At 43.0% G+C, this 27,148-nt stretch overlaps 1 protein-coding gene across 2 annotated transcripts in view; it reads left to right on the forward strand.

The window, feature by feature from the left end:
• Nucleotides 1–27,148, forward strand: part of ME3 (malic enzyme 3) — a 124,457-nt gene that overhangs the window by 49,080 nt on the left and 48,229 nt on the right. For both annotated transcript variants that reach the window (XM_040544312.1, XM_040544311.1), the window contains exons 2-3: nucleotides 17,732–17,865; nucleotides 18,749–18,898. In XM_040544312.1, the coding sequence (XP_040400246.1) occupies nucleotides 17,732–17,865; nucleotides 18,749–18,898 (284 nt within the window). The remainder of the gene's footprint in view (nucleotides 1–17,731; nucleotides 17,866–18,748; nucleotides 18,899–27,148) is intronic.

Below are 27,148 nucleotides of genomic sequence, written 5' to 3' on the forward strand. Positions count from 1 at the left end.
AAAAAAAGTCTTTGTAAGGTCAGGAGGCCTTCATTTCTGCTGTTTGGAAAAGACTGAAGTCAGAGAAGGGGAGTTTTCCACATGCAAGACAGAAAATGACTGTGAAGAGGACTGAGACTTTCAGTGGTGAGAACGATGGAAAAAAATCATTCTCCTCACTCAAGATTTATAAAACAACCAACCAAAGAACCTGGATTAGAAATATAGTTTGAAACAGCAGTAGAGAGATGCTAAGGTTACTTTCATACTCAGTTCCCGTGGACTATCAGACTCCTCCAATTATGCCTTTGTAAAAGCTTTCCCTACAACATTCCCACCCGACAGTGCTCAACAAGCTTTAAATCAGGGTATATACCGTGTATATATAGTGTCTCGTGTGGGCAGGCATCAATCTTTGTTGGAGGCCCCAGGTGCTACCAGCATCCAAACTGGAAGCGCTCTGCTCCGAGCCTGTGCCAGAGGAGGGGACGGAGTCCAGAACTGGCAAGTCCTGGTGTAATGAATTAACTGCAGCTTTTCTTTCCGTTGTGGCTGGAGTGTGCAGCTCTTGTCTCACTTGGAATTTGGGCACTTCCCCACAGAGGGACTAGCACATCCTTACGTGCTGCAGAGGCCACGTGTCAGGAGCAGAGCAAAGCAGGGCTGCGAGCAACAGCCCGTGGTGATTTCTGCTAACACCCTCCAAGCCCCCTGCCACGTGTGGCAAAAGGAATCAGATGTTTTGCACCCCAGGGCTTGCTCAGAGGTGGCAGCTCGGTGTTTTGACCATCTGTGAAGTTCCCTTTCCCTCTTCACCTGGCAAGTTTCTCCTCCTGGAGTTGGTTCTGCTATAAAGGAGGAATGTGAGAAGAGGTGAAAAGGGGTATTCACACTGTCATTTCTTCCTCTGGTACGGGCATGTCTGGATGAACTCCCGGTTTGACCTGAAGACTTCCTTTTTTTTTTTTTTTTAACCAGCATTAGGGAATTCCTTACCAGCTTGTTCTTGCAGTAGCCAGGCCAACAATGACAAGAATGTGGAAATCAACTAAGCAATTATATTCACAGTGGTGGTTAACAGCATCCCTTCATCTGAAACAAATCAGTTACAGTCCAGTGAAACCTGCTGCACCTAGTGCGTGTACATAATAGAGCCCTTGTTGTACATTTCCAGAGTGTGCCAGATCACTTAAACAAGTTTGTTGGGAGGCAAAAGGAGAGAAATTTTATGTTTTATTAACAAGAGAGACAGAAACCTGTGCATCGTCTTATTTAATCTCCTTCCACTTAAAAAAAATCTGCCATTGTATTCCTAAAGTTATTTCTCTAGGTGCTGCAAACTGTTGTAGGAACAAAGTGCAGGAGTGTAACTTGGAATTAGCTGTCAATGAGAGCAAGAGGCAATTGCCAAGGTAGGAAAAGTCAGCTAACAGACAAAATTAGTGGGAGTTACCCTGGCCTTGGTCGCCTCTGAACTGCTGCTGTATTGTCTGTACCGCTGATGTTCACCCAGTGAACCCGGGGAGTCCGTGAATTGCTTCTACATGTGCCCGTGAAGGGTGGTTAGGGACCCAAGTGACTATATGCTAAACAGCAGGTGATGTGCTTGGCATTTCTAAAAAAAAAATAATTGCCTCTTGCTAGAAGATGTTCAGCGACCTACAGATCAAACAGTACTACAAAAATGCAATGCGTTGTGATAGATAAGCTTATAAAAGTCAGCTGCAGTGCAGAAGTGGTGACTTGGAAGGCCTACCCTAAGGTGCTCTGCCATTAATGTGATCCCTGACTTCCATCTAGAACAGAAGTTGGTCCTTAGCATTCCCTGAGCTAACGAATCGCGGAATGGTTTGGGTTGGAAGGGACCTTAAAGATCATCCAGTTCCAGCTCCTGCCCTTGGAAGTGAAAGGCCTTTGTGGTCCCAGACTGTGCACCACAGGACCTCCTCCTTTATGGAGCTTTTGTTTTCTTTTTTTTGAAGTGAGTGGGAAGACACTTCTCCAGTGTTTTCATCAGCTTAGTGACTGTTAGCAGTTTGGGGAATGTTCTGCAGTTGGTTTGGCAGTGTCCGTCCAGCAGTCATATAGTTAATGCAGTTAATGCCCGCTATTGCAGAATTTGGTGTTTGAATTTCTCTGTAGTCTATGCAATGCTCTTTAAAGTGAAAACAAGCAAGTCCCGAGTAAACTGAACAACAGGCTCCTAAATGGGAGTGCAATGTGAACTACAGTAGCAAATTTTCATGGATTAATGGCCAAATTGTCTCATAAAAGTCTGATGGCAAAATTCCCATAGGCTACAAAAGGGACAGGGTTTAACCCTAAGTAAAGATTCCATTTAAAGCATTTGAGTGTCTCCCAAGTGCCAATTATTAAATCAGAGGCACCATAATAACTGAGCTCAAATTTATTTCAGGACAAGGAAATGCAGTTGGGAGGTCAGTAAATGCTCGTCGTGGGATTTCTATGGTGACTTCGTTACAGAGCTCGGCCCTAGCCTGTGTGCAGTGCTGACAATAAGGCTGGGATGAGAAAGAGCTTGAAAGAATCGCATTGTAGCTGATGAAAAGAAGCTGTTTCCATCAGCCACCTCGTCAAGCAACTTGGCAGTGTGGAAGCAGAAAGGTCTCTTCTGGTGACTGACCTCCACCACATTTCTCTTCTTTCAGTGCCATTAATAGGCACCACTGGGCTCTGCTCCAGGCTCTAAGACAGCTCCAAGTAATCAAACAGTTGCTGACACAAACCACGCTCGCAGAATTTCTCTGTCTCCACCATCCAGTTTAATACCTGTGTATCGTTATTTCCTCTTCCTCTAAACCAAATAAGTAGCTGACAGCGAAAGTACATGTACATGGCTCCATGTGAAAGGTGTTATGTATTTACTTCTAATTTTTTGCTTTTTGCTGTTCATCATTAAATAGAAGAAAACTACTAGAGACTTTCCAGAAGAATGCCATTTCATCTCATGTGCTTCTGCTAGGGACACTAACATCCTAATTAGTGATTCTGGACTCTCTCATTAACAAAACAATAAATGCCAAGTACAAACACATCATCTGTTGGGATGCTTTAAGCCTTGGAGATTTCAGAGGAGCTCACAAAATGTGAGGGTGAGGAACTTGGTTATCTAACAGACTGTCTGTCTACAAAATTCACCTAGCCCTCTGAATGAGGTGAAACCCTGTAGTGGAAGCAACTCGCTGGGTACAATTCAGTGATGCAGAAACAGCTTCCAGCTGGACTAAATTATCTGGAGGGAGGAGCTGGTTCACTGAGGTGAGATGAGCTGACCTCCATTAACAAGCAAGAAAGCTGGTTTTGAATTTTTTCCTTGTTTTCCTAAAAGTTTTTTCCCTTTGTCTGGCAGTCCTTATGCATGTGTTTGTCTGTAAGCAAGTTGTTATCAGGAGGAAGCCCCGCAACTTTGTTTTCACTTAAGCAAACCCCATAGCCTGTCTGGATCCATTCGTACACATTCTTTTTTCCTTTTTCAGATGCTTTTAGTTTGACTTTATATTAGGGCTATTTGGCTAGAAATTAGACCTCTCTTTGAAAACAATTTTAAATGGCTCTTTTAACCTTGTAGCCAGGCCCTTTTAGGGTATGTATTTTACACAGAAAAGCAAATGTATAAAATAAATTACATATGAACAGGCACTAGATAATCTGTAGTTTCTTGTTACCTTTCTGATCAGAGATGTGAAGGTATTTAGCCAGTGCAAAATGAATTCTCTGAACAGAGTGTGTATTAGAGACCCATCCTATGAATACATCTTTGATAATTGCAGTAGGTATCTTTTTGAATCTATTAGTAGCCCCGGAATATATGGCTCCGTTTTCATTAAATGAAAATTTCGTTTTCATTTTGAATGGGTAGATTTGATTCTTGATTCTGGTTTTGGTAAGAGATTGGAAAAGGAAAGGAAGTTCTCCTTTATCAAATACAAGTTGGTTTTCCAACTTTGCATGGTTAGCCCAAATGGAGAAAAAAGATCTATACCTGCTAGCTAAAGTACAATAAGGTGAGACATCTCATAGTAGCAGAAATTAAAGAATTTATGTTTGGAAGAATGTACTTTATTTGCATTTGTTACATATAGTATCTGATACTGGACTTTGTTGGTTGTATGTATATTACGAAGCCCCAGTTTTCCTTCCAAGAAATGTAGCTTAATAATCTAACGTCTTGTTGTTGACGTTACAGAAGTTATATTTATTTTTAAAACCTTAAGTCTATAATGTGATTAAGCCTTGCTCTGCCTTGCCATTACTTCAAATATCTTTTAAAGGAGGTTTTATTTTTAAATAATAATGAGATAATTGTCATAATTTGTACTTATGTTTTTGTCTAGCAAACAAATCCCAAAGACTTACAATATCTCATCTGCTTTGAAATCAACAGGAGTTTTGCCATTTAATTTGCTGGAGCCAGGGTTTTACCACTGGAATCCAAATTGTCTTGAGCTGGAAAGACGGGCTAGACTGAGTGCTACGCCAAACCCTCCGGCTAAGGAACAAAGAGAGCTTAGTCCACTTTGCTTTCCCTTACAGTACATGCAGGGTATGGTTTTTCATGGCCTAAATGCCATCTTCATAATTTCCACCCTAGCCCACTGCTGAACAAAGGCCTGCATCAGGCTCAGAATAAAACTGCAAGTCTTGAGCAGAAGAGATGGTTGTCGGACAAATATAAAGTTGTCTTTAAAGTGTTCATGTTTGAAATTTATTCTTGGAGGAGTAACTCAGCCCTTATGACTGCAGACCTTCCTGCCTGCTCATCTTTAGGCCTTTTATCCTGACTCTCTCCCTGGGATTGAGCCATGGAGACGCTGCCCTCCTTCCTTCGAGGAGTCTTCACTGGATTTGTGGTTAGGCTCTGCTTCTTTGTGCTTTGTGTTTTTGAAGGGTTGAGTTGCCAGAGCTTTAGGAATAAAAGGTTGTTCTGAATTGTGAGGGGTGTAGCTGTTGAAGGGAAGGGGTTTTGGTCATTCCCAGAAGGTTAGACTCAGGGTCTACTTGACTGTCTTGCCCTGGGTTGTGGTATCTGCTGTTTCTCTGAAGACCAGACACTGCAGTGGTTCAGAGCTCAAGATCTAAGTCAGAATTCAGTCTGTGTAACTGAGGTCTCAGTCCACTGATTTCTTTAAAAAAGCAAGACTCAAGAATTAACATAGTAGTAGAAGCTGTCTGGAGCAGTGTATATATTCAAACATAAGGTTGATGGACTCACAGCTATCCCAACAAAACCAGACAGCCCCTCTGTGCTAACTGGAGTTATTTCATGATCCTCAAATTGGTGCTGTGGGCCAAGAGTTGCCTGACACAGCCTAGAGCAACAAATGGATGGGAACTGTCACGAGGTGGGCATTTGCAGGAGCCCTCTGTGTGCTTATCACTAGCATTATCAGTACACAGAACATCTTCATGGAAGTAGCCAAGTTACCAATAACTGAAAATAAACACATTTTAGTGGCAAGTTTTCTTTATTTATTGAGGAAGTGGTAGTAAGGTTTGTCCTACAGATTTGGCACTAGTAGCATTCATTTCCTTAGGTTCTGACACGCACACATCTAACACCAGATAGGAAAAAAAAAAAAAAAGGAAAAAACTTTGCTTCAGGAAATCACCAAAGGAAATACAATAACAGTATGTGACTGCTGAGTCCATATAAAATATTCACTGTCATTCTCGAAAGCTCCAAATGTTAAATCCTGGAAATAGCAACTTTAATGCTGTAATAGTGATAATTAATTTTTGGCTCTGCCATTTAACGTCTTGGCATTTTCATGGCCATGCCTGGGGCTGGGACATCCCTCTGGCTTCCTCCTGGCCACCATCATGTGATGTTGGAGTGCTGCACAATTCAAAACCCATTTACTGCTCATTTTCTCCATACCCAGCCCATTCTGCTTTTTTTCATGAGGTTGTTTTTGGCAAAAAGGTCTAGGATGTCTGTCAGGCTTGGTTCTTAACCTGCTGGCCAGACTCAGTTTGTGTGCTACTTCTGCTCTCATTATAGCCTTTCAGAGTGCAGGGTGTGACCCTGTGCAATTACTGACCATAAGACACAATGGCTTTAAAATCTGCAAGAGACCCTAAGCTCAGTTATTCCTCTTGTTGCCCTGATTAGGGCTTTCCAGCAGAAAACGTCTTCCTGAAACAGACTCTAGCATTACCAGGTGGCGCACCACCGTTTGCAGCTCAGGGGAGGAGAAGCCTGCTGCCTCTCACCAACCCTTCGTCCTGCACTGGAGTTGTGGGTCCAGAGGAACAGGGCCAGCACCCTCGTGGAGGGACTGCCACTTCCTCGGGCATGGATCACTTGGGCTTTGCCATCTGCTCTGTTGCTCTCAGACACAAGGATCTCAAACGCTAGGATTTAGTATCGTTCAGATGTTGCTGAGACAATTACACAGAGGTCTGCAGGCAAAAGCAAAAAAAATTATGCTCTCCTTCTCTAGTTGCTGTTAGGCTTTCTTCCAACCACTAAAAAAGGCTCTCAGGTTGCTTACACAGACACTATAACTGGGATCCCATCTCTGGGGATTCCAGACCTTTGTCCAGGGCACTCTTTTTATTAAAGAGGCTGTTGCAGTTGTATGTGCATCGTTAACTAACTGCTACATAACTCCCTAGGGTGCCGTTCGGCTTCATGTCTTCCACATGAGACCATTCTTTAGTTCACCATCATGAATAATGGATCAGTCAGTTAAAACTGCTGACCTCTTCTCCTGCATTGGAAAAGGATGCTGTCTGTGGCAGCAAGAAGCATGGCCAGAAAGTAAATGGTGTTGGTTAACGACTGGCCAGGCAAAGTCAGCAGTTCTGATGAAACAGAAGACGTGCCACACAGATGTATATTCTGACAAACGTGCTTTTATTGTGAAGGATGATAAAGCAGGGTGTTAATTTCTAGCTTTTGTTCAATACTAAATATAATGGTAACCCAGCAACTTCAGGAATGAGTGCTCCCTTACCCAGATTTTATGGATATTGTGATAACTTCTTATATCTGGGTTTGAACCCCAGGAGAAAGGCTGTTGTAATACATGAAGCCATTGAGAACTGACAAAATAACACTGATATCGAAGTATAGCTTTGTTTTTCCCATGATTTACACCTAGCTCTTCAGTTCTGAATATCCAGGACCTAATTCTTCAGTTAAATTATTTCAAACACTAATAAAGTTCAAAATCATTTTACATTTGCTTTACTCTGTTGTCACTATATGACTGTGGTGCCAGACAGAGGACAATCAGAACCCTGGACTGAAGCCTGAACCTCAGGGGCCTTTCGTTCTTTGAAGAGAACAAAAATCGGTGGCCATCCCTTTGTCCTAAATGCAGGTCTTTCAGAGCAAGTCATAAGTGAAAACCACCGCGACCTTCCCAGTCTTTCCAGACTCTGGTGGGCTTTGCCTCCGGTGCACCATGGTCTTTCAGGAAGGCAGGAATTACTCAGTTGAAATCCAGCTTTGAATGGTGGGTTTGAGGTTTTGAAGCACCAGCTGGTGTCTCCTAAAAGTGCAGGTGCATGACTGAAATCCATGCTTTAGCCAGTGCCTTTTCCCAATCACCCAGATAGCGGGCAAATTATTTTGGGCTAACAGTTGGGTATTCAAGAAGTCTGGACTGTGTTTGTTAGCCTTCCTGCAGTCACGCTTCATCTTTGTGTCATTTAGCCAAATTGTTTCGGTTACAGAAGAATAGATGTTCTGCTGGAGGAAGGAAGCTGCCGTGTTGGCCTCGGCCAATCTTCGTCTGAGCTAGGAGAGGCTGGAGTAATTGTGCTGAGGTGGACAGGCAGCAGCCGTGCCAAGAACAATATTATTTGCATTTTAAGTTATAGCATCTAATGGAATCAAGAACTGAACCAGGTTTTTTTCTAAACTCATTTGAAGGTTTGCCAAAGGGGCGATTTACGACTTCCTAGTAATAATGAACACTTCAGCTGCCTTGACCAACATGTGGTCATGCATGTTGCAAACTGACATAAATATTTTATAACATGTCGCTGCAGTTCCTGTTCCACAGAAATGTTTGTCAAACAGCTCATGGAATCAAAAGGTTTTTAATCTTTAAATTTCGTCTCAAAGTAATTGTACTATTTTTTTTTTCATTTTGAACTTGGATAACTTCTTTCGTACTGCCCTTGATTAAAACCAGTTGGAAGAGGAGGATGGGAGTTTTCATTTTTGAACTTCTATGGAAAAATCTCAGGAACTTTATTAGTTATTTGATTTATAGTCTAGTGCAAATATCCCTCAAGTGCAGTGGGTGCTTTTGAAACTGGAAGTGGTTAAGCTTAATCTCAAGAACGTGAAAAAAAAAAAAATTAAAGCACTTGTATGAAATTAGCAGTATTTTGTCACCTGGACTATTTGGACATAATTCTGCTCACACCATGTGGAAGAAATAGAGCTAAACTTCTGAGGAGCAAACAAAACGGGAAATAGAAGGACTATATCACTAGAAGAATATTTACAGAGGTCCTGGGGGGGAAGTTTGATAGAAAGGATGTATCGTTTTGTATTTGTGTTATTGTACAAATTGCAGTCCAGATGCTCTAGTATCAGGGCCAGATGTGCCGAGTGCTCGGCATTCGACTGCATGTGATTTAGGGACGGCTCAGAGCAGGTTGACAATAGACCAAGATAGCAGGGAGAGTGCACGCAAAGGTGATGAGAGCTGTAGACCCGAAAGGTCAGATCACACGTATGTGAGCACTTCACGCATCTTCCCTTCTCCTCTCTGTATTAAAGAGGAAGAAAAAAAAAAAAAAGAAGTAAAATATTCGGGGAAGGAGGAGGACGAGGGGCCAGGTCAGAGGGTAGTCACGGTAGGCTAGCTGCTCTCCTTAGTGATGCCAGAAGTAGTTTAGACAGTGGGATGACTGATCTCAGCACTGAAGCAAAACATGTGCTTGGCGAAACAGCAGCTCCTGAGGTCAGCCCAGAGATCATCGCAGGGCTGCCTGGAGGCTCCACGCGTATATTTATGTGTGCACACAGCTTCAGCTCCCTGCCAGCATTAAAAAGAGGGGTTGGGAAATACTGTTACAGAAATGCTGGAGGAAAAAGTGCCTTGGCCCTACAGACATCACGGTTGCTGTGATTTCTCTGCCGAGCCCCAGCATGAGCTGCACAAGTGGCAAGGGAAAAGCAGCGGTGGCGTGAAGTCCTCACATGGGAAGTGGAGGCTCACACGGATGTCCTGCGGGATGCTCTGTGTTTACCTCTACGTTTAGTTTTTCAAGTGGCGGTTTTATAGTTGGAGGAGAGTTTGCTGGTGTTTTTTTTTTTCCATTTGTTTTACTGAGATGACAGATTTCTTACTTAGGGCCTTCTTGTTTTTCATATTCCTAATTTTTACAGAAAAACACCACCTTTCTCAAGAGTCTTTCATCTGAGGGAGTATCTGAATGTTTTGCAAGCATCTCAAACGACTCACTGGGCCCTGAGGCAGGCATATATAACATCTCATTAAACAGCTATCAAAATTGTGGTTCAGGAGCCAAGCCTGCTGGTCCTGGATTGGATGGGAATGAGCAGAGAGCAGCCGGTACTGCTCAAGAAGCCACTCCTGATGGTTCCTGTCCACAAGCCTTTGTCAGAAGAAGCATGCACATAGGAACAGTGGAGAAATCAGCTCTGATAAAATCAGTAACAAAACCACTGTTGGCTTCATTCAGGTTAAACTTCCATCTAAGTGATCTTGTGAAGCAGCTAGCTTAGGCAGTGCACATCAGTGACCAAGTACAGCCATCAGCAATCATCCATGCACTGTCATCTAGCTCCAGCCTACCTTTGGAGCAACCTCCAAGGTTTCCAGCAAATAAGACATAAATTGCAGAGAGATTCCCATCCTCCGAAACCACAGCATGATGCAGTTTGCGTGTGAGCAGTAAGTGCACAAGTCTCATTTTATGTAATTTGCTGGAACCTCAAAAGGAAGTCAGTGCTCTCTGTAGCACTGAACCCAAATTATATGCAACCACAATTCACATGACCAGCTGTGTGTACAATGAGAGAAGTTTCCAGACATTGTAAAACTGGCTTTTAAAACTGTATTCTCTCAATGTTTTGGATCACATTTAAACCTTAAAATCGCCTTGATCTTTGTTCTCAGACATATTTGGTTGTTCGAATTGAGGATCAGGGCTGTTTTTCATAGACTCAGGAATGCAAGTTTTTTTTTTTTTTTTATGCAGAATTCTTCCTGTCTAGGGAAAACTTCATATTTGGGTGAAGTGTGTGTCTGCAACATCATAGAAACTGCCATGCTCTGACAGAAATATTGGTGTTTGTGCTTGGTGAAACTCTTACGGAAACTGATTGCACCCTGCTCCCTCTCTGCAGGCGGTGAAAGAACAGCATCCTCCATAGCTGAGATAGAAAAGAGAAGCTCTTAAGCACAAAACTGTCCTGGACCAGCCTGCTTTTCTCACTAATTGGCATAAAAAGATGTGACAGTATTATGTGTAAAACGTGGAATTACACAGGGAGGCAGGGAATCATGTAGATAGTACCAAGGTGATTTCATTTTCTTCAGAGTTGGGAAAGCCAATCCACTGGGATCTGGGTGCCAAGATCATGTGGGATTTTTGATAGGGGGCACATCCACCTATGTGTTTAGCAGTAGCACAAAACCTGGTATCATTGCTACATGCTCCATCAGTCCTCCTTTCTCTATCAATAATTTTGTTATAAAGGAGGGGGCAACCAGCGAGCACTTCAGGTTTTGTGCTCATCCAGACAGGAACTGTCTTTTCCTCTGCTGTTTATGTGTGTACATCTACCATGTGTCCCACTGTCTTTCAGGATTCTTTGCTGCTATATTTCTCCTAATAATTTCAATAATTTTTTTTTTTTTTTTGCTTTCACCAAGTGTTTTTCTGTAGCATGGTGGTCCTATCCTCCATGTAGTGATTCTGCTCTTCTTTACTGAAAGACATTGTGGCTTGCATTTAAACACGTCATGCTTGTAAAGAAATTTTTGAATCTAGTCAGGGGAAAAAAATCAGCCTACTCTATTTCTCACTGAAGCCAAAGAAGTATTCCCATTAACTTGGATAGAAGTCTGCGTGCATCTTAGTATTGCTTTTGTAGAAGGAAAACAAAGCGTTGAATTTAGCCCCAGATTTGAGTTTCTTAAAAAAAACAACAACTGTATCTCATCGCCTCTTACTTGGCATTAACTGGTTATCTCCACCTTTCCTGATAGTTAAAAATAGCCTCCTTTTTGTCTTATCTGTAAAGTTTGTAGAGCCTTCACAAAACCAGTCTGCCAAAACAGCTGCTCCTTGGGGAAGTTCGTCTAGGGCAGTTTTTAAAATCTTTTTCTTAATGACACAGAATCTTGTTTGCAGACAAAACACACATAATTTCTAGCATATGGATTTCTTTTGTTTTCTGTGGAGCAAAAATTGGTGCCCTGGAAGCTGGCAAGCTGTGGGAATAGTAACGAGTTCTCTGCTAAATTCAGTATAGAGCCGTACCCCTGCAGTTCAAAAACACAGTGCGGGGCTTGAGGAGCTTAGAGCTGAAGCTGGTCCTATGGATTAATGAATAAAACCCTGAAGACATTTGGCTTATGAGTTTTATTTATTGAGGTAAATCTCCAGTAACGTGTGGGAACACCATGGCTCTGCTTCTTCTTGCCTGTGACCTTGTCACGTGTACATTGGGGATGATCAAGTCAGTAAGTGTTTTGGCACAAGGGCTTTGTTATGGTCCATTTCTGGTCACTCTTACATTGGTGTAAATCAAAAGTCACTGCTGTAAGATAAGGTAGAAATGAGAACAGTAATGGAAATATATCTCTCTAATCCAGCAAAACAATGCTACTCACACAAAGCAAAACAGTTACCAGCAAAACCTCATTAACAGTAGGGACAATTTATGTTGTAACTGAATTAGTGGACCTCACTGAAGGTAGTTCCCCAGGAACTGAAACAAATATTGAATTGAATTGCTTAATTATCTTTGTCTTGGAGGGTTTTTTTAAGAATTCCCAGGCTCCATGGGAGAGGAAGGAACAACGATATGAAAGGATTAGAAATCCATGATTATATCGCTTTGTAACAAAGGGGATGGCCAAGAGTGTGGGATTTTTTAACTTGTGACTTTGAACCCAGAAAGAGGCATAGACACTGTAGGAAGACTTTGTAAATCATGGTCAACAAAAGATTTGCTCAGCAATAACTGCTGAGAAGGCACAGTGGGGATTCTCTCCAGGTTTCAGAGAAGACTTGCTGAACAATGGTTTCCAAGTACCCCAAAACATCATGGGTTTGATTCTTTTCCAAGCTTAAGAGCACACACACATACAAATTAAAGGTAATAAGAAGCTACAAGACATTTAAAATGAGAAAATAAAGGGTGACTCCTCCAATGTGCCTCCTTCCCTCTTTTTTATGCAAATAATAATTTCAATACAGCTTTTCCAGAGTGGAAATGCTTTGCAGGACAGGGTCTGGGGCTGGCTCTCCATGCCAGCATGGCTTGGAAGCATGAGGAGCGTTTGGATATGCACTGTTCCTCCTCATCAAAGAGGGTTCTCTAGTCAGCTGGTGCCAAAGAGGCAATAGCAGCACCTGACCTTTGTAGAAAAGTCCTGCACAGTGCAAAAACTGCATGTTTGTTGCTGCTGTTCTCTGCTCCCCAGCCACTGCCTGCAGTCCCACCAAGTCTTGGGTTAACCTCTGGCATGGACCCTGCTGGGAGGAAATTTTGCTTGCAGATAGTCAAGGTGTGTCCCTGCTATAAACCTGCAAGGTGCAAATATCTGTGGAAAACACTTTGCAAGAAAAATCGGTAGAGAATAACAAGTTTGTTAAGCTCCCTGACTATTAGGACTTCCCCAACGTGGCTATTGGTTTCCTATTTATAAAGGAGATGCAGATTAGCTGTGCCTGTTCTTGCACCTTGCTGCCTGCAGTAGCATCCCTTTCCAAGCCCAGGGAACCAAGAGGTCCTTTTTCAGCACAAAGCCCCTCACTTAGCCTCCATGCAGTGCGAAGCCTTGTGGGCAGCTGATATTTTTGCCTTTGTTTTTGGTTAGTGACATAGCATCTGCCCTCTCCATGACAACTCATTTCCCACACATTTTAAAATGAATTGGAGCACCTGGCTTCAGCTCCGCAGGGCTGTGGCTCCCCATCTAATCATTAGACCTTTTAAGACCAGAAAAAGAGTGGTACAATATGGCTTTCAGGCAGTCTTAAAAAAAGAAATCCAGCCCCAAAAGCTTTAATCTTAAACATAGCAATACCTCTGTGAATTCCAGCTTTTGATCTGAGGCAGAATGTGTTTCCAAATTCATTTCACGCTGTGCTGTTTCGGTGAATGTAACGGCTTCACCCAGGGGTCCCTCTCCTGGACCTTCAGAAAGCAGCCTTCAGAGGCAGGGCAGGCAATTTCTGCTCTGCTCCCTGGCCACGGAGCCACTCTGTGATGGACCAGGTCTGCACTTAGAAGCATTTTGGAGATTTAAGTGATTGTGGAGGCAGCAACTTCTCATCATGCATGACTGCAACTGCTCCAGTATGAAACTGCTTATACTGGTATAGCTCATTTGGATGCGGTAAGTGTGAAAGTGCAGTGAGCTGGAGATGTCAGGCATTAGTGACTGTGCTTACCCTTGGGCTATCAACAGCTCAGCTGTGGCTGTTTAAATGAACAGTTTAATCTGCTCTCACAATCCGAAAATTTACATGCATGCATGTAGATCTCCAGAATGCCTAACATTCAAGCTCAGTGCATGAAAGGAAGGTGTGGGGAGTTGGGGGTTGGCCTTTTCTTTCACATAACCAGTGATAGGACTAGAGGGAATGGCCTGAAGTCATGCCAGGGGAGGTTCAGGTTGGAAATGAGGAGACATTTCTTCACTGAAAGAGCAGTCAGGCATTGGAACAGGTTGCTCAGGAAGGTGGTGGAGTCACCGTCCCTGGGGGTGTTCAAAGAAAAGTTGGACCTGATGCTTAGGGACATGGTTTAGTGGGTGACATTGGTGGTAGGGTGATGGTTGGACCAGATGATCTTGGAGGCCTTTTCCAACCTTAGTGATTCTATGATTCTATTCTATGATTCTATGAGTTTTCTCATCTTGAAATTTATGGGTTGGCATTGAAGACCAGAGTCCTGGCACTGTGCAAACATAAAAACTTGCCAGAATTTAAGCGGTCAGCAGAGTCTTGTCTGTGACATTCATGAACATCCATCCCAGTCCAACTTACAGAGACAAACCATTCTGGAACCCCACACTCCCTTTTGAACCTATTTAATATTAGTTATTAATTCCCAATATGATTTCAAGAGGTGACCCAACATGCTGCTTTTCAGCCCTTTCACTTTTCAGAAAAGCAACAAATCAGGGAGGTGGTGGATCACAGCAGCCAAACCTGGAACTGGAGCAGCATCCTTGTGAGTTCCCCCAAAAAAGATAAAAAAGCCACAACAGGATTGGAGTGCAAGTGCCCAAACACAAGTGCTTCACCTTCACAGCAGTTGTAAATTGGTTACAACTTCATGCTGCTCCTGGGTAAAGAGTAGCTGGATGCTCCTGGCTACGCTGATGGTGATGACGATGATGTAGGAGACATTCAGGCAGGGCACAAGGAATTGCAAAAGAATTCAAAAAAAAAAAAAAAGGCACTGGTGGGTGTGCAGACTGCTGCTTCTGTAAGGCATCACTGCTATATTGTGCATAGAAATGTGCTGGGCTTAATCAGAAAAAGAACTGTATTAGGTGTGGGATCATTTGATGAAATACTAAAACCACTATTTTAATTGGTGGAAAATAACTGAAAGGCCTTTTTTGCCTATTGAAAAAAATACTTCAAGATGATTTTTAGTGGTTGGGGGCAGAAATACTTAGGATGTCATCTTTCTGCCTTTTCTATCCCTTTCTCTTTTAGTGACCACCACGTATTTGCGTGTTTGCCGAGATTCGTTTCTGTTGCAGGGGATGAGCGAGGGCCAGGCTGTGACCCGGATCAGCCAGCCTGTGATGTAGCTCTCTAGACAAGCAAGTGGAGTATTCAGTGCCAAATATTTGTCTCCCCTTATCTATCCTCCCTGTTCGAAGGTTGCAGGAAGTAAATGGCTCAAAACTGTGATTGTATCTTTTTTTGCCTTTCATTGCAGATAAATTTTGACATTCGCAGTAGCTCTGTTTTCCCTGCTGTGATACAGTAGTGTCAGTTCGTAGCCAAACAGTGCCTTAGAGCTGATGCCCAGTGTTGATCTTAGCCTAGTATTTCAGCAGTCCCTGTTCTGGAGAATACAGATGGTTGCAAGTTTTCTGAGGAGAATGTTTTTCTTTAAATTGAAAAAATGGTGACTCACAAAAACTCCAGCTTTATCTTGTGGGAATGTAGCAATTCTGCTGGGAAACTCTTTTGGGGAAAGGCTTCTCAGGTCCAGGAAGGAAATTTGGGTCAAAAATGTCAGGCGCTTCAACGGAACCAGCCATGTCCTGGTACAACATCCATCAACGACCATAGAGATCACGGTGCCATTCCTGGGTTTGACAGAAAACTCCTGACCTCCTGCCTCCCAGCAGTCTGCTGACTACAGGAGGAATGAGTTCTGTTTCCCATGTTCTTGCATCAAAGGTTTGGAAAGTACATGGTTCTGTCCTGGTATGGAAAAAAAAAAAAAAAAAAGTAAGAAAATGCTTGCGGGATAAAGAACTTTTTTTCTTAGATTACCTGGAGGATGGATGTCTTTTCTGAAATATATGAAGACTTTTCCTAATTGGTGCTACTACACTATTTAGTAATAGAAGAAGTGTCACATTATGTACAAGGCATGGGTCTGGCAAGCAGGAGAATCAGTTCTAGTCCTTGCCTCCATCACTGCGTGCTCTTTTCCAGGTTACTTGACATCGCTTTATCTCTGCTGATGGTTTGCCAAATATTTTCAGCAGCAGCCACCCCACGTACAAGCAAATGGCTCTTCCAGCAGCCCATTCCCATGGCTGGATGTCCCCTGGGGGTGTGCAGAGCCATCAAGCAGTGTGTATCAGCCAGGGGAGCTGCTCTGAGCTCAAATGACCTGGCTATTTTTAATCCAGGTACTTCCTCCCCCTCTTTAACAATGTGACCGCACAAATGCTTGTGCTGGCACAAGTGTTGGGGTGGCACAGGGACAGGAACAAGCAACGGGAGGCGATGGAAGGCTGCCAAAAACAAGTTCATCCAGATATGTCCTCGGTTTTCCTTGTGCGGCATTAATAACAGCTATTTGTCATAGATTAGCACTCGAGCCATGGAAGAAAACAGCAGTTTAACAGCTATGTACTCATAAAGCTGCTCATTAGGATTTTTTCAAGCATTTCTCTGTTTGCTTGAGTAGATGTAGTTCAGTAATTACCAATCTTGAATATTTTACTGCCAGCTCTTCGTCGAGATACAAATCGGTTGGTTAGTTATGGGTGAAGTTTTCATTAGGATTTAAGCTCTTTAGACACTTCTGAAAATGTTTCCTTCTATCCTGCTGTCTAATCTGGTATCAGGATAGCAGAAATCCTATTAATTAAGGTCTAAGACCTTTCATAATCTTCCCAGACTGCAGAATGCATTTACTGGTGCTGTTCATCACAGCTGTGTCCAGTGCAGGATGGTGCTGCTCCTCTGAACATCAGCCCCCGCACACATGGGAGCAGGACACGCTCAGGTTTCTGCCTGGGAAGGACCAAATTGTCCTTTAAAAGCAGGGATTTCCCATGCAGTCTAGCATGTTGAGCTTCATGTTGAGCCTTATGGGCGCTTCATGTGCTCCTTGAAAAGATGGGCTGTGGGCAGAGAGGTTGGCACTGAGAAAGCATCCTACACGTCAAGCCTGTCTTCTGTGCTATCAATACGCCATTAATATTTGTTGTCTGATGGAAAGAGAAATGTGTGCCTAGTGGAATAATATGGAATGATATGCCTGGTGGAAACAGAAACTACGTGAAGCTGATGAGCTTGATAAGAGTATTTAGTATCTAAATCTAAACCTGGTATGTGGTTTATAAAGGATAAACAGTGGCAGTGGAGTTTTCAGGCCACTGGATCTAGTAGGCATGGGCTAATTAATTAATATAGCAAGAATGCAAGCTGGAAGAAACCCTGAGGTTGTATACCCTGTAGGTTTTATACATACACTGTATAGGTACAGAGAGCAACCAAATTCGACTGGCAGAAGAGCGTGAATCACCAGAGCCCTGCTGGCCCAGGAGCTGTGGTGTTCTGGGGGACATACCTACAGGGTCTGGGTGGGCACAGCCCAACGCTCCCTGCACCCCAGGACTGTCCTGGGGCCTCCGTGGCTTTGTGTCAGTGTTTGCTTTCCTCTCAGACACCCTGTTTCTGGCTTTACAATCAAGGTGTTACTGGTTTATGTTTGTAAGGTCTATTTTTAGCTGCTCTGACATGGAGAGCAACTGCATGAGGGTGATAAAAAATGGCACGTGGCTCCTTCAGCAGGAACAAATCTAAGGCAGCGTGCCTGGGGACACAGGGGCAGCTGGAAGCAGGGGTGCCCTTGCAGATGGGAGCTGCTGGCAAGCACCATGCCCCCACAGCCTCCCGCCTGCCCAACTCACTGCCATCACACATGTGTGAATGGCAGGATGCCCGCGATCTGTGAGCAGGCATTTTTGCAGGATGAGGGCACGTTCTGCAGATCCTTGCCTCATTTTTCATTGGGGTGCACGTGGTAGTGTGTATTTTGCCGGCTGAATGTGCCTTCTCCTTTTCTCCCCAGGGAATGGCTTTCACACTTCAAGAGAGGCTGCAGCTGGGAATTCATGGCCTCCTGCCTCCCTGCTTCTTGAGCCAAGACGTTCAGGTTCTCCGTGTCATGAAAAACTATGAGAACAAATCGAATGATCTGGACAAGTATGGCAAAAACATCTTATTTCCTCCTTCCTTTCCCCCTTAATTTACAGTTCTTTAAAGACCTCAGGAAGACTAGAGGATCCTGTTTCAAAGCACACAGATTTCCTTCCGAGTCACTTTTTTTCCACCTGTCAATACCAGGAGTGTTTATTCTGGCCTGTCTGCTGTCACCTCAGTTACATGCTGTCGTGGTCCCACAATAGCACTGGTATTTGCTATTCTACTACCATATTACTGGAGAGCTATGATGTTAACCTGGAGGTTTGCTGTCCTTAGTGTACAAAAGCACAACAAAAAGGCAGCCCATGCCCCAAAGCACTGGAGTGGTCTCGTGTAGTTTATGCACCTGTCTGTGTGCTCTCAACATATTCACTAAAATACTGAACAGAAGAGCAGAAAGAACCTGCCAACTGGTAGGAAAAAAATATAATACAATAACCATGTTGTATATTGATATTTTTGTCTTCGTTTTTTCAAATATGGAATTTAGCTATCCTGTGTTTAGTGATTTAGTAGTTGAGGATGCAGGATAATGGAGAAAGAGGTTTTGTGGAAATATTTTAGGAAAGACAGTGCTTTGAAATGTACATGTTAATATGTGCATATGTGTATATACGGTCTTACAGATTGCATAACAGATTTTGATAATGAAGATTATGTCCTGCTCTGTTTCCATTGCATTTGTGTCTAATGCAAATCCAGAAATTTTGTCAAAGTCTCTGTAATGTAGTACTTAGATGGGTCGGGGCTTTGCAGAACTGAGTGCATACAGAATGAGTAAACTATTGCTCTTTATGAAACTGCCAGCATCTAGAAATACTGATATATATCTATTTTGTTTTGCTTGTGGTTTATATATACATATATAATTTATTTTTTTAAGGTATATTGTTCTTATGACATTACAAGACAGGAACGAGAAGCTTTTTTACCGAGTGCTGACCTCCGACATTGAGAGATTCATGCCCATCGTTTATACCCCAACAGTTGGCCTGGCTTGCCAGCAGTATGGTTTGGCTTTCAGGAGACCACGGTGAGTGAAAAGGCTGTGCTAGCCCCTTTTTTTAGATTCCTGTGAATGTTTCTTTTGTATTGACCGTCCATCTTTTTGTGGGTGGCCTAAAACATCTAAAACTTCATCCCTAATCAAGAGATGGTCTATCAAGCAGCTTCATGTGTGTACATCTGATGACGAGCTGGGGAGTTGAGAATAGCTCTGCCTTCTTCCTATAAACAGTGAACAGAGTGGTTTTGTTCTCAAACAGTACTGTACAGTCTGTATAGCTTAGCTCCAAATGTCTCTCTGAACTTATGGTTGCACCACTCCCTGTCTGCTGTCTTGGGAGCACTGAGCTCTTTCTGCAGTGATGGCTTTTGAGTAATTGTTGGATTTTGGATACATTGTGCTGATTTTGAACTTTAGTATGCACCTCCACAAACCACCTCACAAAAAATCATTTTCATAGGAGATGATGCTCTGCATCAGTGCCTTCCTCTCTGCTCCAAACAGAGCAGAGAGAAAAGAGAAAATTCATGCAACATTAAACACTGTGTAGCATGTTGGAAGGCCCTGTTCTGCATAATTCCTTTTAATGATTAATGTTTGGATAAACTTCTCATTACCATTCTGAAATACATTTTAGGTCTATCCTGAAAATTCAACAGTAAGTTTTAGTTTTCTTTGCAAGCTTTTTATTTTTTTGTCCTTGAAATGTACCAGTAGGCAGATAAACACTTTAGCTTTTGCTAAAAGTTTTCACATGCATGAGGTTTAACTGCAGTTTCAGCTGAGAGTAGTGTGATGGCTGGGGAAACTGAGGCAAGTTCTACTAACTGACTGAAGGTCACAGTGGGGACCATGAGGCAGACGTCAAAGGTGTGAGGGCTGTGTAGAGAGATAATGAATAGCATATTATAGATAAAATTGCCTTGGCAAACACATTTGCGTCCTGCTTGTCATCACAATTTCTAGTAAATCTGTTTTCATCCTCATTGCTGAATTGCTTCTCTCACAGAGCTAGTCCTCAGGACTGCTTTTTGGCCTACATCTGTCCCAGATAATTGTGCCCTGCCCCCAGATTCTGGATCTGCTGGGCTGTGGTGAAGTGAGTCATCTAGTCAAGCCTTATACATGTCCTCTCCTCCTCTTCCTCAGTGCATATGAAGAAAACAAAGAAGGAGTTGCCTTTTTTACAGAGGGAGGACACTTGCTTCCTCTGGGCAGGGGAAAAGGGTAGCAGCGAGAACAGAGCCCAGGCTCTGTCCCCACATGTCAAGTTCTGAGTTCTGTAAGGCAGGGAAGAGCACGCCACCGCTTCTCAACTTACCAAGATTCACAGCAGCCAATTCCTGACCCACAGCCCCATACACAGCCATTACAGCTCTGCCTTCAGCGTGCCTTTACCTTGCAAAAAGTTCAAATGACATTTGGGAGTTTTACCTCTTTTTTGTTTCCAGCCCTGCTCTTATCCTGGGGAAAGCAAAGGTGTCTTTCTGTATGCTGGACTTTTTCTGAATTTGTGACTGTTCAAGAATTCCCCTTTTTTCTTATGTTTTAAATTCACATTATTTTACCGCTGTGGTAAGAACATCTGTTCCCCTTGCCGGGCAGTTTTGCTGCTGTACTTGGGCTTGGAGCTGCTCTGGATGGCAGCCCAGGGCTTCCACAGAAAAGGGCAAACGATCATGCCCTTAGTACACTGAATTTCCGTGGCAGGGAGTTTGTTTCTCTGATGATGCAGAGTGAATTTCAGTCTAGTCTCAGATTTGGTTTTAATCAAAGTCATTTTAGCAAACTAGTGGTATTGTTCCAAAAAGAAAAGAGCTATCGTGCAAAGTGATGAGATTAAAATGAGAAGCATTCATACATGCTTATTTTGTAGATCTGTGTCTTATTGTCCTACAATAAATACTTTCTCTCCTGGACCATATAATGTACATCAGGAGCTTGCCTGCAAGACAGTTAGCTCAGGGTAGGATGCCAACATTTTCTGCTAAAATTGTTGGGATCTGCAGGTCTGGAGAGCTCAGGAATTAAGATTAAAGTTTGAATTGTTAGCTCTTCACATATTAGCTGCCCTAAGCTGCACTAACAATCAGAGAAGGTAATTCTTCTAACCTTTTTCTTTTTTTTTTTGCTACCAGAAGGTTTTTAAAACAAAATGATGACCACATAAATCTTACCCCCTGATATATTTCACTATTGTTTTAGGAAGAACATAGTGCCTTGAGCTGAAGAGGATTTCCAAGCCACTCAGTTTTGTTCCGCTGTCACAGGAAGCCTTCTCATAATTCTGTTCATTAGCTGATTGCATTTTATTTTAAATCTTCAATAAAGCTGTCCTACATGACCCATTCCAGTACTTAACTCTCATATGAGCAGAAAGTGTTTTTCCACTAACATATAACCTAAATGTTCTCTGCAGATGTAATCCTCTCTACAATAGCCTTTTCAGAATGGAAAGCTGGGATCATGTTCAGCCTGGTGTTTTTTTTGCCTGTAGCTGTTGCTGCTACATGCAGGTTGTCCCACTCTGGAGTCTCCCTTTTGGCTAAATTTGCATCACGGAAGAGTGAGCACCACTTCACTAGGGAGTGCTGAGGGGAGCGGAGCAGTTATCTTCTTGCTTTTGCTAACACATCACAGCGTGCCCTCATCATACCGCTGAGTCACACACAGTGGCTGGTTGCTTTCTTGTCTTCTCCCTATGAATCCTTTCTTTGATGTGATTACCCCTCCAGATACGTGCAAATTTATAATTGTGCTCATCATTTCTCCTCACTATATGTTCTGCTGTGAACTTTGTCTTGTTGGTTTTGGATTATCTCTCCCATGAATCAAAATCTCTCTAAACCTCCCAGCTCAACTCTTTGAGCAACAGGAAAGTTTGAATGCTGAAGCAATTACCTTTTCATCCAAACTGGCACGTTTAATGCTCTTGAGCAGGCAGGGGAGATGAAAGATGTCTCAGTTTTAAAATTTCCCATGGTGCTCCAACATGGATTGACTTGTATACAACACAACTTATGATGAGGAGGGAGGTCTCCAGAATATTATGCAGTCTTTCTGCAGCCTCAGCAGCAGAAATTAGTGACCTGTGAATGCAATAAGCCTCTTCCTGTGCTGAGATCTCTGTTAGCCCCATTAGTGCTTTGCTTTATATTTGAAGGCTGAACCTGGTGAGATTAAAGCACAAGTAACTTGCTTACAAAGCAAGTCTCGTACAAGAGCATCTGAAATTATCCCCAAGAGGTCCAGCAGGGCTTCTCTCATCAGAATACATTTATCAGTGTTGGCATGGCTGCAGATTTTGTCTGCCATCTACTGCTGTCATAATGACAGGGCTCAGTGCCTCTTTTACCTTTCTCTGTGTATGATCTCTTAAGGGCAAGCTTTTTACCTGCACTTCTATACAGCTGGTGTTCGGAGTTCTCCTCCCAGGTAAGGGCTCCAGCATCCTGTGCAGGTAAGCAGACTTACCTGCTCCCAGTGGGATTTGGCACCTGCTGTCCTTTCCTTTTTTAAAGCCAGGCAGCCAGCAGTCCAGAAACACAGGTTTGCTCTGTTTAGCAGTAGAAAAGAGCTACTAGGAAAAAAACACTTGGAAACATCCAATTCTTTACATCCTTATCTGTGATGCCTGTAGTCTCCCTGCATGGGCCAGGCAGAGGCCCTGCCTTCAGGTGCCCCAGCAGGTTCCTGTCTTTGCCTTCTCCATATGTAGGAGTTTGCCTTTCTCTTCAGGAGTCCCTTTAAATTCTCCAAGCGGGCTTTTCATCTTCTGTGGCTTCAGACTTTTTCCTGTGTGATGAAAACTCAGGTTTTTAGAATGGCTGGAAGAGACGTGGAACCATCAAAATATTAAGAACAACATTCTGGCACTGTCCCCTAAGAATGCTGAAATTTTTGCTGGAAGGTGTCTCTGTTGAATCACATTTTTCCTATCTTGATTCCCAGACAGCTCCCTGCTGAGCTACCAATATTCATTTATTCAGTCATGCCATAAGCATTAAAGTCTTCAAGCCAAAGTACAGTTTTATTTTATAACAATTTATTCTGTATTTTTAAATTAAAAAAAAATAGAAATTTTGCAATCTGAAAGTACAAGTTGAGTACGAGTTGAAATACCAAACTATAGCACCTTTATCACACTTATTATAAGGACACTGTCAAAATATCTCCTCAGTGCTAAAGCAGACCATTAAGCAAGCAAAAGAAAAGAGTGACTGTGTCCAAAGAGCTTCCTAGCTGTGGATCCTGTCTGCAGCAGAGGCCAGTAACAGGTACAAGGGGAGTGTAAATGTAGGGTAGGCAGATCTTGGGGGCTGCTCAGATTATGCTCCTCTGCAGTCAGTGTTACAGGGTCTTGGGGTTGCAGTTTTCTTAGGAAAACCTGCTGCCATGTTTGTCTTCAGAAGTTCTGGAAATAGTGTCCCAAGGTGACAAGATGTGTATGAGGTGTAGATGCTCAGGGTGACCCAGCCCTGGGGGAGGTTTTTTGTGGAGTTGTATAGCTTCAGATGCTGTCCCTCCTTGGAGAAGGAGCTCTGCGATCCTCCCTGGCGTCGTGCAGGTGGCAGCCTCGTCTGCCAGCAGTGCCCGGGTCCCCAGCACAGGGCTGCTCTGGTCACGGGCCCTGAAGGAAGCAGCCCCCCCGATCCATCCCTGTTTATTCACTCCTCCCTTCCACTGCCCTCGTGCCTGCGCAGATGTCCGTGCAGCTGTGCGATGATCTGGTTCAGGAGTAAATCAGAGTAGATCCAAGCCTTTTTTGGGCCAGGCTAGCAGTAAACTGGATAGCCAGTTCACCGTCAGCTGCACGGAGAGTAGTGCTGACAAGGGGAAAGGGATGTGCAGAAGCAGGAAAACAAGCTGCTGAAGGCTTGGGGGAGGCAGCTTTGCTCATGGTGATGCCTTACTGTAGCTGGATGCAATGGAGATGTTACCTTAGGTACTAAGGAACATGGGCCTTGGGAGTGTTTGCTTTGCAAAGCCTGGGGATTCTTTTTCCTCATCAGAAATTTGGTGGGGGAGGGAATTAAATATAACAGAGCAGGGTTTGCAGCTTTCTGAGACACTAAACAAGGAAAGGGAGGAGGAATCTTAGCGCACTGATCCCACTAGTAGAGTCACTGTTATCCTATCAAATGCTTCCACTAGCCCTGAAAGCCTTGGGACTGTGGCTAGGAGTCCTTTTTGCTTTAGATTGAAGAAGCAAAGTCCTCTACAAAGAAAAATTAAGCATAGTAATGCGTAAGTGCATAGTATTATGACTTTTTTCCTCTTTTGCTTTTTCATTCTTTTTCAGTGTAAAATGTCCTTACTGAATATTGTGGAGTTCCTTATACAGCACAGGACTGAACATGTGCAATGCAGTTTTAAAGGTATTTTTTAAGCTGGAGGATCAGTTTCACAATTAAAAAATAGTGACAGAATCTTTGAAAAGAGACTCCATATTTTTTTCACAAGGAGAAAGCAGAGAAGCGAACTTATTTCAGGGCATGGAATCAGGGTTTTAGTTCTTGTGTAACAGTAAGAAAAAGTTTATTATAGTGACATAAGCCCACAGCCTGTTGAGACAGTGGATAATTCATAAGCATATTGGTATTCAAAAATATAGAGCTGTCAGTTGCTCTGCAAAAGCTTTTGGCATCCCCTGAGAGCAGGACTGGAACAGGTTGGTGCATCACCACCAGAGGAAAGCTAGAGGGACAGACAAAACTTGCCTGGGTTCACTGTCCTTTTCTGGAGATGTAAATGTCCTCGAGGACTGGTTGCAGAACAATGTAAAACATGTTGGGATGAAGTTAAACTCAGAGAATGAAAGCTAACAGGATGCAGATGTGCTAAAATTAAGTCTGACAGAATAATGATCTTTGTCCCTGATGAAAAACGAGCAAGTGAAACATCAGTCAATCTACAAAATTGTCTTGTCAACAGATCTGGCTCTGCTGAGGGCTTTTTTTCAATTGTGTTGTTCAATCAAAGCAGCAGGAAACAAAGTTACCTGCCATTTCTAGACACGTTAACCCCAAACCAAACGGGTGTTAGAACAAAGGCGTAACCCTCATAGGTTTGTCACTAACCAGTGAATTGTCTGCGATCCCTCTTCTATAAAACAGTGAAGACCAAAAGCGAGCGGGAAGGATGGATTTTGAGTTGTTGGCCTGAAACTCATGTTTTGAAATCCTTTTAGGTGGTCCGTAATTCTTGCAAAAACACTGGCTGTCATGTCTCTTGTTGCCACCAGCAAGGTTCAGACTTCTTCCAGAAGCAGCTGAAATCAGTGTAGGAGGAGTTGGCTGTGTTTTATGAGCCGTGTTTAAATAACACCACCGTGAGCAGATGGGTCTTGTAACAGGTTAAAGGGAAAATCTGTGGAAAGGACCATGGTGTGCAGTCAGGAAGCCCTGAGAGGCTGGCAGGGGTTAAGCTGGGAGATGGTCCTAAGTTTGGGACCAGCTTACGGAGCAACAAGAAGAGCGTGGCTGGAGAAGGTGAGGAGGAAACAGCTAGCACAGAGGGAGCCCAGGGCTGCTGTGAACGCTCAGCCTGTCTCGAAACCCCTGCTGAGAGATGGCAGAGTGGCTCGTGGGCTTCCACTGCTACCCATGTGCTGACCCTGCTTTTCCCAGGCAGGTTGTTTCAGCATGCTGTACCCCCATCCTGGCCCCAGCTCTCTTCCCCCTTCAGTAAATTGACTCACTAAATGGGGAGAGGAGGTAATAAAGGAGCTACTGGGCGTAAGGACAGAAAGGCTTTTGCATCAGCTGTGACCTCAGGTACTGTGAAGACCGGAGGCATAGGATGGATATTGTTGGGGTTATGAGGTTCTGCCAGAGTTGTTACATTGGGATGGGGGAGAAGTATTCAAGTCTGGTTCTTCATTAGAAAATTTGTCAGTGCTCTTCCTTCCATATCTCCACTCTACTCTCTTTCTCCCTTACTTTTCCTAAGAAATATGTACATGAAAATGCTCTAACACTGAAGAGACACTTCTATGGACATGAGATAAAGCTTCGGGCCTGCTGTAGTTAGCAGCAAAGTCTGAAATTAACTTGTGAGGGTCAGGCATTCTCCTGCTGCCAGAGATGATTTGGATTTTGTTGAAATTCCCTGGTTTACCAGGAGAAGCTCAAAGGAAGAGGTGGAGCTGGCCAAAAGAAGCGGTTGACCTGGAGAAGGAAATTCAAGAGGATGTGTTCACATTTAATCTGGCATAAATCTGTGCTGCTGTCACAAGGAACAACCCCACCTTAAACAAAAAATGTCACAGGCAGGGAGGAGGGAGGAGAAATATTTAGAATAATGAATACCAGGATGTAAATTGGAGGGGAAATAACACCAGCTATCATGAAAACCTGTGATAGAAATATCCATTGAGCCGTATAACAGCCTCCCATAGACTATGCATTGTGACTTGGGCACAATTTTAAAAAGGAACAATCTTTTTTTTTTAACTGGTCATTTATATATTTATATTTTTAAAAGATGCATTTTTATTATAAATTTTTAAATTGATTTTTTATTTTTTGCTTTACTGCAAGGCAACTGTGAGATGCTCTGTTATGTTGCTGTATAATAGCTGTGTCAGAGCACTCTCATCCTCTAGTAGCAGGGCATCCATGTCTGAAAGAGAAGAGAAATCAACAGGCAACATAAAGAGGAGTTTTGCAATTGCCAAAGACTTTCCCAGCAGGTCTACGTCTACATGGAGTGCAGGGTTCTGTGTTTTGATAAGGCAATTCTTACCTCCTTGTTTTCCTCTGTATTTTCAGAAGTGCCTTTTCACTTACACCAAAGGGAAAACTCTGTGCGAATACACAATTCAAACATTTGGACAATGAGCAAGTCACACACATTTTCAGTATATGACTGTGGAAGACTTACTGTAAAAGCTGCTGATATGCTCAGTACTTGCTACAATTTATGTGAAATAAAAAATAAAAATAAAACAAATTATTAGGTGGGTTCACTAAGGCAGAACATGACAGGTTAGATTTAACTTATTTGAAAGTTGATTGCTCTGCTATTGTCAATATAATACTTTTTTTTTTTTTTGGTCACACTTTATCCTGATTTTGTGTTCAATCTCAGGGTTCCCTGCAGTGTACTTTAAAAGCAAAGGTGTGGATCTTGGAAGAAATTTCTCAGCACAGGAAGGAAATATAATCAGGGTAGGATTTAATTTAGCTTCCCAGAGAGTTTTGATCCCACCTTAACCTCTACTATGAAGTAAAATAGAATACATTTTGTGCTTAGCAGTTACAACAGATAAGGGCT

This window comes from Cygnus olor, chromosome 1 (assembly GCF_009769625.2).
Source record: "Cygnus olor isolate bCygOlo1 chromosome 1, bCygOlo1.pri.v2, whole genome shotgun sequence".
NCBI classification, from domain to species: Eukaryota; Metazoa; Chordata; class Aves; order Anseriformes; family Anatidae; genus Cygnus; species Cygnus olor.